This window comes from Pelobates fuscus, chromosome 1 (assembly GCF_036172605.1).
Source record: "Pelobates fuscus isolate aPelFus1 chromosome 1, aPelFus1.pri, whole genome shotgun sequence".
In the NCBI taxonomy this organism is placed as follows: Eukaryota; Metazoa; Chordata; class Amphibia; order Anura; family Pelobatidae; genus Pelobates; species Pelobates fuscus.
This window is the reverse complement of record NC_086317.1, coordinates 445,835,903-445,849,853: the sequence shown is the minus strand read 5'-3', so window position 1 is coordinate 445,849,853 and position 13,951 is coordinate 445,835,903. Positions and strand designations below refer to the sequence as shown.

The following is a 13,951-nucleotide window of genomic DNA, read 5'->3' as shown; positions in this document are numbered from 1 at the left end:
TGCTTCATTAAGCTAAAGTTGTTCAGGTGATTATAGTGTCCCTTTAATAATTTGCTTTGTTCTATGATTTTTTTTTTTTTTCCATAAATAATAAGATAACAAAAATTAACAACTATTCAACTGTAGACAAAAGTCAAGAAACCACAATTAATTTCCTCTTCAGTTCTATGAACCATGGAAGAAGGATGTAAAAAAGGTTCTCAGCACAAAGGGAAAAGGCTGCTATGGACTCCTGTGTAGCATTAACTTATTAAAAATGTTTTTCACACATACTGTTTAACTGCAGTTAAGTCATAAGTATCAGTTTCAAAGTAATTTTATTTATTTTGTGCCCAGGGATGTGCATGCAGTTTGCCTGTGGGATGACAAAGGCCCTGCAAAAATTCATCAGGCATTAAAAGAAGATATCCTTGATTTTATAAAACAAGCTCAAGCAGTAAGTGGCCTTTTCTATTTTATGACTCCTAATTCTCTACAGAGATGTGCAAAGAGGTATTGCTTCTAAAATTGTAGTTGTGAGCAATAATTTTACATTTTAAAGGACCACTAAAGGCACTCAGACCACATGATCTCAATGAAGTGGTCTTGGTGTCGTGGCCCTTTAGATTTAACCCTGCACTGTAAAACATGGCTGTTAGTAGATACAGCATTGTTATGATTGCAGGGTTAACACACCTCTAGTGGATATCACACCTCTATGCGTTGTTTATGTTCCTAGATGGGTTGACCGGAAAGCAGAGGAGGCTGTCTACAAGGTAAAAGTTACATTTTTACATGAAGGTATATGCACTGAAAAATGTATGAAGAGATTCACAGCCAAGAAAAGGAATCATGCTGCTTATACGTTGTTTGTAGGAATGCCAAGCTAATAATGTTTGTAGTGAATAGATTGAATAAGCTAAAACTCTAAAAGGTTTGAGTCTTCCTGTAATCCTTGTTTTAGGTCTTATTTAGCCTTATCTTATGTGAGAACAAGGCAAAATGCTGTTTGACTCATGTGACCAGACTTTTCCTACTATGGACATTTTTGTGTGTGCTATCCCTTTGTTCTACTACTGAAAAATGGATATATAATTATTCAATTAATTAAATTGGACTTGACATTTTTAAAAGGCAAAATTTTGACAAAGACCTCTTAGCGAGTCGAAATGTTGCTTTGCCTTTTTGAGCCAATAAATTTGTCTATGGCTTGAACACTGTGAATGCCTGGAGATTTTTCTGATTCACTGTTGACATTTTTAAAAGTCAGAATTTTTGATATAGCATTTCTTGTCAACCCTACTAAACCACCTTCAGGTCTACAGACCATGGAGCAAAGATGCTTACAGGATGTCAAATACCCACAGAGACTTGGCTCCTGTATGGATTACAGCTAAAGTATAATGTTGAATATGAACATTGTTGATTAAATATCATCCATGCCTTTATATTGGTATATTTAAGTCTACAGTATTTAATGTCGCTTTTTTTTTTTTTTTTTTCTTCTTTTTCTAAAGAGAGTACTAAGCCATCAAGATGACACGGCTTTACTTAAAGCATATATTGTGGAATGGCGGAAGTTTTTCACTCAGTGCGACATCTTACCTAAACCCTTCTGTCAGCTAGAGATTACTTTAATGGGCAAGCAAGGCAGCAACAAGAAATCCAATGTAGAAGACAGTATTGTGCGAAAGGTAAGCGAGGGATGCTCACCAGTTAACTGGAATGCTTTGCTGCAGTGAAATTGTTGTTTGCTTGAGTTGTTTAAATTCTCTGTTTTTGCTTCTCCCAATTTTATTTCTTCAAATTGTAGTTAATGCTGGATACCTGGAATGAGTCTATCTTCTCAAATATAAAAAATCGTCTTCAGGACAGTGCGATGAAGCTTGTGCACGCTGAGCGTTTAGGAGAGGCATTTGATTCACAGCTTGTTATTGGAGTTAGAGAGTCTTATGGTATGTGTTTTTGTTTGTCTTTCAAGTGTGCTGTTTTGTACTTCTTTTTATTATCACTATTTTTTTTTAATTAAAGAAATGACGCTTTTATAACTTACAAAAGTAATGGAGTGCCGTTGATTGTAGATGTGTTTCCCTAGAAAATAGTTGCCATGGTAATAAGGGCCATGCAAACTGTGGGATGTACAACAAATTATCCCATCACACCACACCAGTGTAAAACAAGGATAAAGCTACTTAGCTTGAAATTGCAGCTTCCCAAGGTCACTTCACTGTTGGTGACCTCATATAAATATGATGCAATATAGAAATTGGGATACAGCTGAGTGTCTAAGAAAAAAGATAACAAATAATAGTGTAACACTGTTGATAATCAAAGAGAGGTGCCCCCACTAATTGTGGAACTCAGACTCCAAATGTTTAAGGGGCCTTAAGGTTGCCATCCCTCTGTGGGAGGTCAGGATCCTCTGTATGTTGTTCGTACTCCGGGCAGCTATCCTGAACGGAGAGCAATTGGTAGGGGAATGAACAACGCCCCCAACACACACTGGAGGACATCAGGAACATCCCTATATAAAGAAATTGGAACAGGGAGTGGGTAGTGACCTATTAATTGCTTTTTTTAATCTTTTTAACACATTTGGAGCTAATACATTCTTTATACCTACTGACCTGGTTCCTGATTGCTGCCGGGAATACGAACAACGTACAGAGGATCCTGACCTCCCACAGAGGGATGGCAACCTTAAGGCCCCTTAAACATTTGGAGTCTGTGAGTTCCACAATTAGTGGGGGCACCTCTCTTTGATTATCAACAGTATTGCACTATTATTTGTTATTTTTTTTTCGTAGATACTCAGCTGTATCCCGATTTCTATATTGTATCAAACTGTGTGATGTAGCAGATTAACAATGCTCAAGTGATGGCAGACTCCTGAGAGTCTGCCCTCTGGATTATTTCTGTATTTTTGTAGTTAACAATAATCATGTGAATAAAGGTGAAGTTTTAGACGGACACATTTTTCTCCCAATACATTATCTTTTAATGTTTTAAATTAATCCTTCTCTCTCCCCCCCCCCCCCCCCCCCCCCCCAAAAAAAACACTTGCGTTATAGGTGAAAGAAATCATCACTTTTATAAATTAACTAGGGAACACCCCCTGTTTTTTAAATGCTCCCCCCCTGTCTATTTATGTTTGGCATAGCATTGCAGATGGTTTTGCAACTGTATTGGCAGTAAGAAATAATCATGAATTAAGTGTCCTTTCTCTTTTAAAGACCACTCCACTCCCCCTCCCCGCCCCCCCCCCCCCCAAAAAAAACACTTGCGTTATAGGTGAAAGAAATCATCACTTTTATAAATTAACTAGGGAACACTGTGAATCAAACAGCCAGGGACGATTCCTTCCTACTTCCGTTAGCTCCCCATAACTAACGGAAGTTACCTGCCTCCCTCCCAGACTTCAGACCAGCTATTCATGTTTAGAAGTGCACATGCAATGGGGTGCGTGCGTGTACACAAAACTGAAAGTCTCTTCCGGGAAAATATGGGGGGGCTTTCAAAGGTCATGGAGTGGTCCTTTAATTCAAATAAGCTAACTTAAAGGGACACTGTAGTCACCCAAATAACCAACTTAATGAAGCAGTTTGTGTGTATAGACCATGGGAGTTAATTCACTTTGTTTATGCAGCCCCTGTCGCACCTCCTTGCATGCCCATTGTACAGCGCTACAGAATTTGATGGCGCTATATAAATTTTAATGAAGAGAGATCTATTGTCTAAACTTCCTTTATTGTGCATTCTGTTTAATTTATAATTTATGTCCTGTTCTGTTAAGTCTTCGAGCTCCTGTGTGTGATTAAAGGTCAATTTATATAGTAGAAGTTACAAACTTCTATAGCAAGTTAATATCTGACCCAAAATTAAACCATTTTTTTTAATGCAAGCTATGAGAGCCTAAATGGCAGAGAATTGAGCACAAAAAATTCAGAGGCATGATCTATACACCAAAACTACTTCATTAAGCTAATTTTGTTTAGTATCCCTTTAAGGCTTAGTTGGTATATGCCTGTTTGTGATATGTTGCTCTTTCTGCTTGTAGTTAACCTGTGTTCGAATCCTGAAGACAAGCTCCAGATATATCGTGATAATTTTGAAAAAGCTTATCTAGATTCAACAGAGAGGTTTTATCGAACCCAAGCTCCATCTTACTTGCAGCAGAATGGTGTTCAAAATTATATGAAATACGTAAGTCCAACACCTTTATGCTATTTTACACCAGGCTATATTGCAGCAGTTTAGATTGTAATCTCTGTTTTGTTAACAGGCAGACGCCAAACTAAAGGAAGAAGAAAAGAGAGCCCTTCGATATTTAGAGACAAGGCGGGAGTGTAACTCCGTGCAGGCGGTGGGTATGCAGATACACTTTTCAGGGTACTTATCACTAACAATCTGGATTTATTACACCTCCAAAGAACTCTACATTCCAAGTTAACTTTTAAATGGGGTTTTCTTCTTGCCTTAATCATTCTGCATGTAACGTGTGAGTAACATATTTCCTGCATGTCTCTATCATCTCAATGATTTTTTTGATTTTTTTTACTGCTGCCACCTTAACAAAAAAAACCTCCCTTCTGTTTTAACCCCTTAAGGACACATGACGTGTGACATGTTATGATTCCCTTTTATTCCAGAAGTTTGGTCCCTAAGGGGTTAAACATGATTCATATTTTTATTTTATCTAACCAAACTAAATGTAGCTATAATATCATTTCAGTAATCTGATTCTCCCCCCAATGAAGGTGACTTTTTTGTTTGTTTGTGTGTTTTGTACAAAAATGATGTACGTTACAGTGTGCAAGTACAAAATTTCCAAAACTTAAAAAAACTGCATATGCAGACATAGATGATCTATGATGGCTACAGAACACAGTAATCATAATGTTGTTTTAAAATGTAATTGAAAACAGGCAGAATCATTTTTTTAAAAAGTGAGAAATATTGAGAAGGGATTCCTGCGGGAATTGCATTACAATTTGAAATAAATCTGAGCTGCTTGAGGATATTTCCAAATTCTATTTAATTTGAAATGTGATTGGCTTTTAGCACTCCCTTACGCTGTGGGATGGAGATGTGTTTAACAAATTGTGTGACAATTACACTCGTCATGCTGAAGGACTGTTAAATAGAAAAAAATGCTAATCAGGTTGAATGCAAGCAGTTCCTAAAGTGGTAATTGTATTTCTGATAGTTACTTTAAATGCTCAAGTTTAACTTCTGGGCAAATCTCGATTTTCTTTCTCTGCTTTAAAAATCACTTTAATTCCAATGACAGGTTTTCCATCAATTTTAATTTATTTAACATTACTATAATATCTTCTTTACAATTGTGCAAGTAGTGTGATGCCTTGTGCAGCAGGTTGGATATATCCGGTATATTTTTAATGATTATTTTTGTGAAGTAGAGCCATGATGTGTGCCATGCTAAATGTGGTTGACAACATCCTCGATATTTCGCTTTACAAGCGGGACATGTGAATGGCATGCACAATTCTATATTATAGGCAAGCTTAAAGGTAGTCAGGTGTACTGACATACTGATGAGACGGTGACATGGAAAACGTTAAATATCAGTGGTTCAGGAACAGGCTTAAACTTCCATTATGTCACATAGAGAAGAAATTAAATCACAGGATTAGGAAACATGCGTGTGTGTAGGTTTAAATGATAATGATTATGATTAATGAACCTCCGTGGGTATTGCGTGAGTGTGTTTGCTCGCTTTTACTTGGGGATCAGGCAAGGGTGGTATGTAGAGCTGGTATAAGCTGCAGCTCAGTTGATGTGGTGGTAAGCCTGATAGCTTATGTATGTGGAGGGGTTGGGAGGGAGATAGCACAGATATAGTCACCAACATACATGGAAGAGAAATCATCTGGAAGAGAAATTATGTCCTGCAGAGTCAGTGGCTATAGGTGGCCGGGCAGCGTTCAGTGATGAGCATGGGGCTGGCCGCCTGCTTGCTGTGTAGTCACCCCTTTCCTTGGGGTGGGAACCGTGTCTGCGGCATTGGGGGTTCCCGTTGGTAGTCGGTCCGCCGGGAGTTGTCTGGTTGCGCCCTCCAGCTCCGGGCCGGTAGCACGGCCGGCATCCTGTGTCCACGGACTCGGGTACCTCTAGGGTCCGGATCCTTCCCTATCGGGACAGGTCTGGAGGCCTTGGTGTTGTTGTTGCGTCGCCTTCGGCGGGGCGGTCTCCGCCTGTGTGGTTGATGCACTGGGCTTGTTCCCTTAACGGCCGTCGGCCCAGATGGGCTAGCATCGCGTTTTGTAGGCTACTTTACCAAAGCTTTGCCCGAGGGTGGCCCAGTCCCTCTCCGGTCGGCGCTGTCTTGTTGGCCCCCCATGCTCCTGCTCTCCTGCTTCTGCTGCTGCTCTGTCACTTGCCGGGCCATAATTCGTGCCCAGAAGGCTGTGAACAGGTCGTTCAGGCGGATGGTAAGTGAGTCGCTTGTGCTGGGGCTGCATTCCGCTGGCCTTTCTCCTCCATCAGGCTGCACGTCCGCCATTTTTGTGTGGCGGGCTACCTGTAGGCATGGTGCGTGGTTGGGGCTGGTTTCTGCGTGGAAGATCCACAGAGGTACGCTGGTCGAGGCTGTTTGGACCGGGATAACCCCCACCGGTCCTGAGGGGGGGGGGGGCAGCTTTGCGTTGTGGGTGCTGCATGTGTTTGTGGGCCGGGAGAGCGGCCGTCTCTCCCCTGCCCTGCTTGGTGCAGGCCTCAGGTCGGTCATCCCGACAGGGATTCTAGGTTTGTGGGGTATCCCCCAGGTCGCCAGCTTCTGCAGAGCAATTTGTAGTAGATTAGGGTTCAGGATTGCACAGATTGCCCCTGATTCAGGCCCAGGAGCCCATAACATGTGCGACTGTACAGCTTCACAGTCAGGCCACGCCCCCCAAAACGTCTTTGATAATTAAGTGAAGAATTCATTTTATTCTTTGTGAGAAGTAGCTCTATATTTATCTGCTGTAGGTGTTTTTTTTTTTTTTTTGAATTCTTTATTTTTGTTGTGCAGCTTAGTACAGTGATGCCGGCAATGCCACGACAGCAGAAGCAAGCAAGTTTAAATCAACATAATAACTACATGGCATTTAGAAAATCAGCACATTTTTCAGTATTAGTAATTAGACAGGCAGATATGTCTTAGCAAGTAACTGAAACTAGACAAACAGGCAATGCTCAACGTTTAGACTTAAGTTTCATATTGTGAAAAAAAAAAAACAAAGAAAAACACTGGGTCGCAGTTAACTGTACGGGCACCTTACCACTTGTGCAGAGAGCGTAGTATGATGCTAGTGCGAGGACAAGACATTGTATGTGTCAGTGAGTAGTAGAGGATTGTTGTGTAAGTAGCTCTCTATATTAGCTGTCACGTGAGTACTCGTGATGCTATTAGGCGCTAAGCAGAAAAGAAAAGTGCTAGTATGGCATAAAATAAAAGCTTGTGTCTTAACATGGGTCTGGAATGCATGCAGTGCCCAAATAGCTGGTATCAATTGTAGCCAGGAGTCAATCAACCCCACATATGAGCCATTGCAGGAAGGTAGTCTCATTAACTGATCTGCGCAACCATTCGCGCTAAGGTTGTCGTATGTTAAGCAGGATTTAACACAGGCAGTTTTATACATATAAACATGCATTGTTTAAAAATTGAAAAATTAAATAAAAAAGGCGTTATTTAAATCGTGCATTAGATAACAGGCAGAATTTGTACCACCATAACAGCTAGTGCTAGCAGGATAACAAACAGACAGTAACAGTGGTATGGCTTCTCATACATTGCACATTTTGTGTATTTTTATGATCAATACAAGAGTGAATCCGTAACTAGAAGTATGTGAGGGCCATTTGGGCTTAATAACATAAGGTAGTAGTGTGCAGGGCACACTCACAGTAGAGTAACATGAAGGGGTTAATACCCGTGGGTAGTAACCTAGCGAGACAAGGTGGTGAACCCTAAAAAACTGGTAAGGTTTAACCTATACCCTTTGCATAGAGTCTCCCACTGCTGAATGGTAGGTAGGGATAGTGGATGCAGGCAAGATTTTGGTAGCCTTTCAAGGGACCAATGTCCGCTATTATAGTGTCTATTATTGGCTGTCAGCCCACTCCGCCTGGCGGCTCTGGGGGAGAGTCTCTTGCAGTGGCCATCTCGGTGCCGTGTCGTTTTGGCCTCCGTGCTGGGTTTTGCTGAGTTGCTCGCTGGGGACTCACTGTGCATCTGGTGAGGACGCAGTGCGGAGCTATTCTTCCGCCCATTGCTGCTGATTGCCCCGTGGTACAGACTCGGCTGAAGGTGCCTGTGTCCTTTCTAGGAGGAAAGAGGTAAGGGGTCCTGGTGCGCAGGTGTCTCTTCCTGCGGTGTCTGTTCGGTCGGTGTGTGCATCTTCGCGGGGTTTTGACTCCAGGATGTGTTCTTATGCGGTCAGGGCCTAGTGTAGGCTTGCACTCCTTCGGGCCGGTTGATTTCCCGGTTGCCGCCTGGGACTGGGGTGGTCGTGTGGCTGTTCTCACCTCCAAAGAGGCCCAGAAGCGGTCAAACAAGGCATCCAGTCTTGTCAAAGATTGCTGGATGCTATCAGAGTAGTCTCCCTGTAGTTTAGTGGGTTCAGCGCCACGAGGTGGGAGTACCGCCGCCATCTTTGTAGGGAGAGCTGCGTCTCGAGTAGGCCCAGGTATGATTGCCGTGTTTCTCGGTGCGTCTTGTGGCTGGTCAGCGGGGACCGGGATAACCCCCACCGGTCCAAGGGGGGGGTAGCGGGTCCGTGGTTGCCCCTTGCCGAAGCGGTGCCATGTGCCTCGCGGGAGAGCGGCCGTCTCACCCGCGCGGTTGGTGCACCAGGCCCTGACAGATCCCTCGACCAAAGTTTGATCTGGGTAAGAGGTAGGGGAGTCAGGGTGCCCCGGCTGGGTTCTGGGTAGGGTGTGCTGCATAATCCGTCGTTTTTGGCTTGCTAGGTCGTTATATTGTCGCTTTTTACTCCGTTTAGCTGTGGAGCTCTCCTAAAACGCGTCTAGCCGCCATGAAGCTCAGGCCCCGCCCCCCATCTGCTGTAGGTGTTGGTCGATCCCACCACAATAGACCTTTATAATTTTTCATATGAATCGTGGCAGTATTCTAGGGATTTGCTATTGCATAGACAAGCAGCACTTTATCTCTAAATGTTTTATTTACATAGGTTAGGACCATCTGGGATTCTTCCTCCTTTAGTAGAAAACACTCTACTCCAAAACATCCCTGACTATTCTAGTTAGCAGTTTGTCCCAATGTTTAGTTTTGTGTTTTATTGTTCCTACAAGGGCCAGTTAGCTAAATTCCTTGATGACTGGTTCTGATGTTCCTGGCTGTTTGTAGCTGCACATGTTTGCAGCAACCCAAATCCGGTGCTTGTTTTAAAGTCATTGCATATCCACCCTCCCAGGTGGATTGAGATGTGTTCCACCACAATTGTGGAGTATATTGCACATACAATTGTCCGTTATTCACACAACAATTCAAAGTGCTAATGTTGGTCTGAATATTTAAACACTTTAAGCAGAGTAAGCCACCAGGTGGGGTTTTCCTGTTTGCTGTGTGCTCTCCCCTTAAGTCCTGTGCACACTACGGGTGCTTTATAAAGGCAAGAAAACTAGTTTTAAATGTCTCATTTAGTATATAAATCATTCTGTTAGGGTGTCTAATCCACCAGGTAGACGGTCCTGTAAGAAACAGCAGAAAGTCAATGCTACATCACAGGCTACATTTGCGGTACACAAGCTGGGAAACCGCATTGCTAAATGTTTAAAAAATAAATTGACTCATTTATGAACTAGTTTTAAGCACATTTAAAGCAAACAAGAAAAAAACATGCCTGTTGAAATATGAACCAGGAATCCAGTGGACTTTCAACATCAGGTTCAGTAGCCTTGTAAAATGCTTCTGAGGACCGTGAAATAGGTGTCAATGTAGAGGGAAGTGGAGGAATAAGAAAGTGCTCCAAAAACAAAGTCTGAAGTCTTTAATTTTCATACAAAAGGTAAAGAACTGATGCTCACAGAATTCAAAACGCTATACCTAAATAAAGAATTAATTATCAGAAAGGATGATAAACACTTAAAAGCTATACCATACATAGATATCCCAGCTGCTCAGCTGGACATAAATTTGGGAGACTTCAAGCCTAAAAGACGCAATTGATAATGCTGAGACATCTTAGCACAGGATTATTCCAGCCTCTTTGGCCCAAATAAAAGCAGTTATTTTTGGTACTTATGTGGCCATTGCCATCCCAGAAAACTAAAACTTTTGTCGAATATCTACTTAGACTTCAAGATGTGGCAGCTCTATTAACAAAACTGTTGATATGTCACACAGTCCCTATCAAAGGGAAAGACAATTGGTTGGTGGATTCACTGAGCAGATTGTCCCTTTTGTGTTTTGAGCTGTAACAGATCATTTTTGTTATCCAGAAGTGGATCTGATGGCTACATAGATGAAGAAGTTTGCGTCTCTATGCTAAATTAGTTTGAGCTAGATTATGGCACCTCCCCCCCGCCTCTCTTCGAAAGGGGTGTTTTGGAAAATTCGACTCGACAGGCTTGGCTGTTAGAACTACTAGAGCTAGAAAAGAACGGTTTTAGATTCTGAAGAAAAGGATATTGGAGCATCAACCATCACTTCTCCAATCTGTTCCACAATTGCAGTCTCACAGCACATTTTCAAATGGAAATTGTAGCTGCAAAGGGGATTGATTTGGAGCTCATCACATTCTTGTACAAGCTCAAAGGCATCTGCTAGCTGAATTTACCAGAGAAGTTGAAGTATCTCTTTGGAAACTGATTTTCTGCATGCTTCCATTCCAAAACATCTTACAATTTCTGAAAGAATAGTGCATTTGATTTAAAGCTTTTGTTCCATGTGGAGACTCGCCTTTAAGAATATTGTCTTAATTTCCGTGTTTAGTACTGCTGCTATCCCTATAGAAAACCATAAATTCGATTTCTCCTAAATGTCTATTGGATTAATCGTACACATTCCCTCACTTATTCCAATAAATGTATTTTACGTGAATTCAGTGTCTTGGCTGTAGCTTCTTTTTTTGGTTCTAACCAAGGACAATTTAAATGTTATGGATAATCTGCTCCCTGTCCATACAGCAGAGGCAAAACCAAAGGCTAGTACCAAACTTCCACCAAACCTATGGAAAATAACATTTACTGTGAGTAAAAATGTCATTCGCTCTGTCTTAATACCTCCCAGCAGTCCATTTGGTAATAAATTGTGGGGTTTCTGCAGCAAAAATATTAACATTAAATGAGTTGGGATGATGTGCTAACCTCTGAATTCCAAATTGCAGTTGATGGAGTGCTGTGTAAATGCTCTTGTGACATCCTTCAAAGAGACTATATTAGCGGAATGCCAAGGAATGATCAAGCGCAACGAAACCGAAAGTACGTGCAAAGTGTGTCCTTATTGTAATTATTTTGTACAATATAGTTATATCATGAATTGTTTTCTAATTGTTGATTGGAAATATCTCTTTCCAGAGTTGCACTTAATGTTCTCTCTAATGGATAAAGTTCCTAATGGAATTGAGCCAATGTTAAAAGATTTGGAAGAGCACATTGTCAGTGCTGGATTAGCGGACATGGTAGCAGCTGCAGAAACCATTACTACTGTAAGTAATCTCATTGTTTTCTTGCATGTCAGTTGCCATACTCCCCGCTGTCCTCCATCTAATAGACTTAAATTCCCATAGTTCTTTTCATACAGCAATTGGAGGGACTACCAATTGCTGAATGATTAACAAAAGTAAAAATAAAAAAATAAACATTTTTACACAGATTGCATGAGTTTTTTTTCCCCTAAAGATGTTATTTTTATTAAATGTGACAATTACTGCTTTCGTACCAGCTTCTTTCATTCCTGAATAATAGGTTGTCAGTAAATCCTCTGTTACAGTGTAGGAAGACATGCTTGATAATAATAGGTCTCCCCACACTCTCCAGGAAAATGCTTGGATTGTATCAATTGTAATGTTTATGTCCATTCTTCTATTTGGATTTATTGGAAGGTTGAATACTGTTGGGGAACGTACATTTTTTTAAATTAATTTTTTTGCAAGTTTGTAGTGGTAAAATTATCAGTGTTTTTGTTTTTTCATCCACTCTGTTTTATTGAGGATGGTATTTTGCTTGAAAAAAAACCCCATTCCAATGTGTAAATGTTAAATATCCTTTTATCTATAGTAGCCTAAAATGTTAATTTTTATTAAAATTCAATTTTTCTTGTGAGAAATGTTTGTTTTATTTTCACTGGATTTTTTATTTATTAAAGCAACCTTTCAATGTTCTTTCTTTTCCCCCTAGGATTCTGAGAAATATGTTGAGCAATTGCTGACCTTGTTTAACAGATTTAGTAAGCTTGTTAAGGAGGCTTTTCAGGATGATCCAAGATTCCTTACAGCACGTGATAAGGTATTTTTTATCCCCTTTGCTTTCTGGTTTATACTTTGATGTATTTCGTACCTGTTTGTTAGTTGGGTATATCTTGAATACTGTATATGTATCAAAGTCACTAAAGTGTTTTTTGTTATTCCTTGTGTGCAGTTTTCTGCACTATTATAAATGTGAGCCTTTAGCAAATAGAATCACATTCTTTTATTTATCAAAGTGCCAGTGCTTTCAAAGGGTTATTAAAAGGATTCGCTACGTGGAATATATACATTATTTAATGTAAAGAATAAATGTATATAAAATAAGGTGCCAGGTTTTGTCTTTAGTAGATTTAACTCTATGCCCACAACTTCAAGAAATCTGAACTGTATTGCACAATATTGGGGCACAGGCTGTCGTTTAGGAGCTCCTGCTTCCACATCTTCTCCAGTACTGCAAATTTTGATTTCTCACCACCGCTAGGCCTGCTTGTTAGCGGTTGAATAACCAACATGTAGCATTGATCACACTGATTTTGGCATTCAGGGAATGGCTGTGATCTCTGCTCTGTAATTCCACATATGTGTCTGCTTTAACTGCAAAATGAATGAGAACTTTTTGAGCCAGTGACCAGCACTGTCCAGATTGTATCAAATAACACGTTTCTGTAGAAAAATTGAATATAAGTTACTATAATAATGCAATTAGTGAAAGATTAAATGGAGCCATGAGTGTAAGTGGGAGAACCTGGAATTTCTTCAGAAATCTTCAGTGATTTCATTGTTGAATTGGAACTGGTTCAGAGCCCTCAGTTTGCAGAACTCAATTAACAGTATGTGTTTTTGTTTTTTTTGTTTGTTTAGGCATACAAGGCTGTTGTGAACGATGCAACAATATTTAAACTTGAGTTGCCTCTGAAGCAGAAAGGGTAAGGGAAAACCTCTTCTACCAGCTTATTACTATGTTTAAAATATTTTTCTATAGGAACAGTTTGTAATATCTTGTAAAATATTCCCAGGAAATTGTGTGAAACACGAAGGAGTACATCCACTACATAATGAGTAAAAAGTAAATTAAACAAAGTGAATCTTTAATTCCACTATGTTAACGGCTTGGTTATTTTAGGCTAAGTATTGCAATGTGGGTTGCCCCTGTTCAGATTTTATTGAATATAGTGTGAAGTTACACATTTATGTTTTAGAGGGCCACTCCGTACCCATAACAACCAAATCTCACTGAAGATGGTATGGGATCTGGAGTCCCCTGATATTGCCCTATAGTGATTAACCATTTTCATATGGTTAAACATCTGCATTGTGTCCCTGGGCAACATTCATGTCCACTCCTCTATCTTCTAATGCTTGTCGTTTTTTTTTTTTCCTTTTTCCTAATATTACACTGTTCATGTTTAACTGTAACAATGAGAATGTTTAACTATATGCTTTTCTGATATCATCTGCACCATTTTTATTGATCTTTGAATCCAGACCCAAAAATTGGTTCCCATGACATTTTAGCTACATATAGTTACATGGCTGAAAAG

General features: G+C 40.3%; 1 protein-coding gene across 2 annotated transcripts in view; it reads left to right on the top strand.

The window, feature by feature from the left end:
- Positions 1-13,951, top strand: part of CUL5 (cullin 5) — a 50,693-nt gene that overhangs the window by 23,053 nt on the left and 13,689 nt on the right. For both annotated transcript variants that reach the window (XM_063430179.1, XM_063430170.1), the window contains exons 3-11: positions 337-436; positions 1,497-1,673; positions 1,793-1,934; positions 4,037-4,182; positions 4,262-4,342; positions 11,331-11,424; positions 11,521-11,651; positions 12,343-12,450; positions 13,272-13,336. In XM_063430179.1, coding sequence (XP_063286249.1) covers positions 337-436; positions 1,497-1,673; positions 1,793-1,934; positions 4,037-4,182; positions 4,262-4,342; positions 11,331-11,424; positions 11,521-11,651; positions 12,343-12,450; positions 13,272-13,336 — 1,044 coding nt within the window. The remainder of the gene's footprint in view (positions 1-336; positions 437-1,496; positions 1,674-1,792; positions 1,935-4,036; positions 4,183-4,261; positions 4,343-11,330; positions 11,425-11,520; positions 11,652-12,342; positions 12,451-13,271; positions 13,337-13,951) is intronic.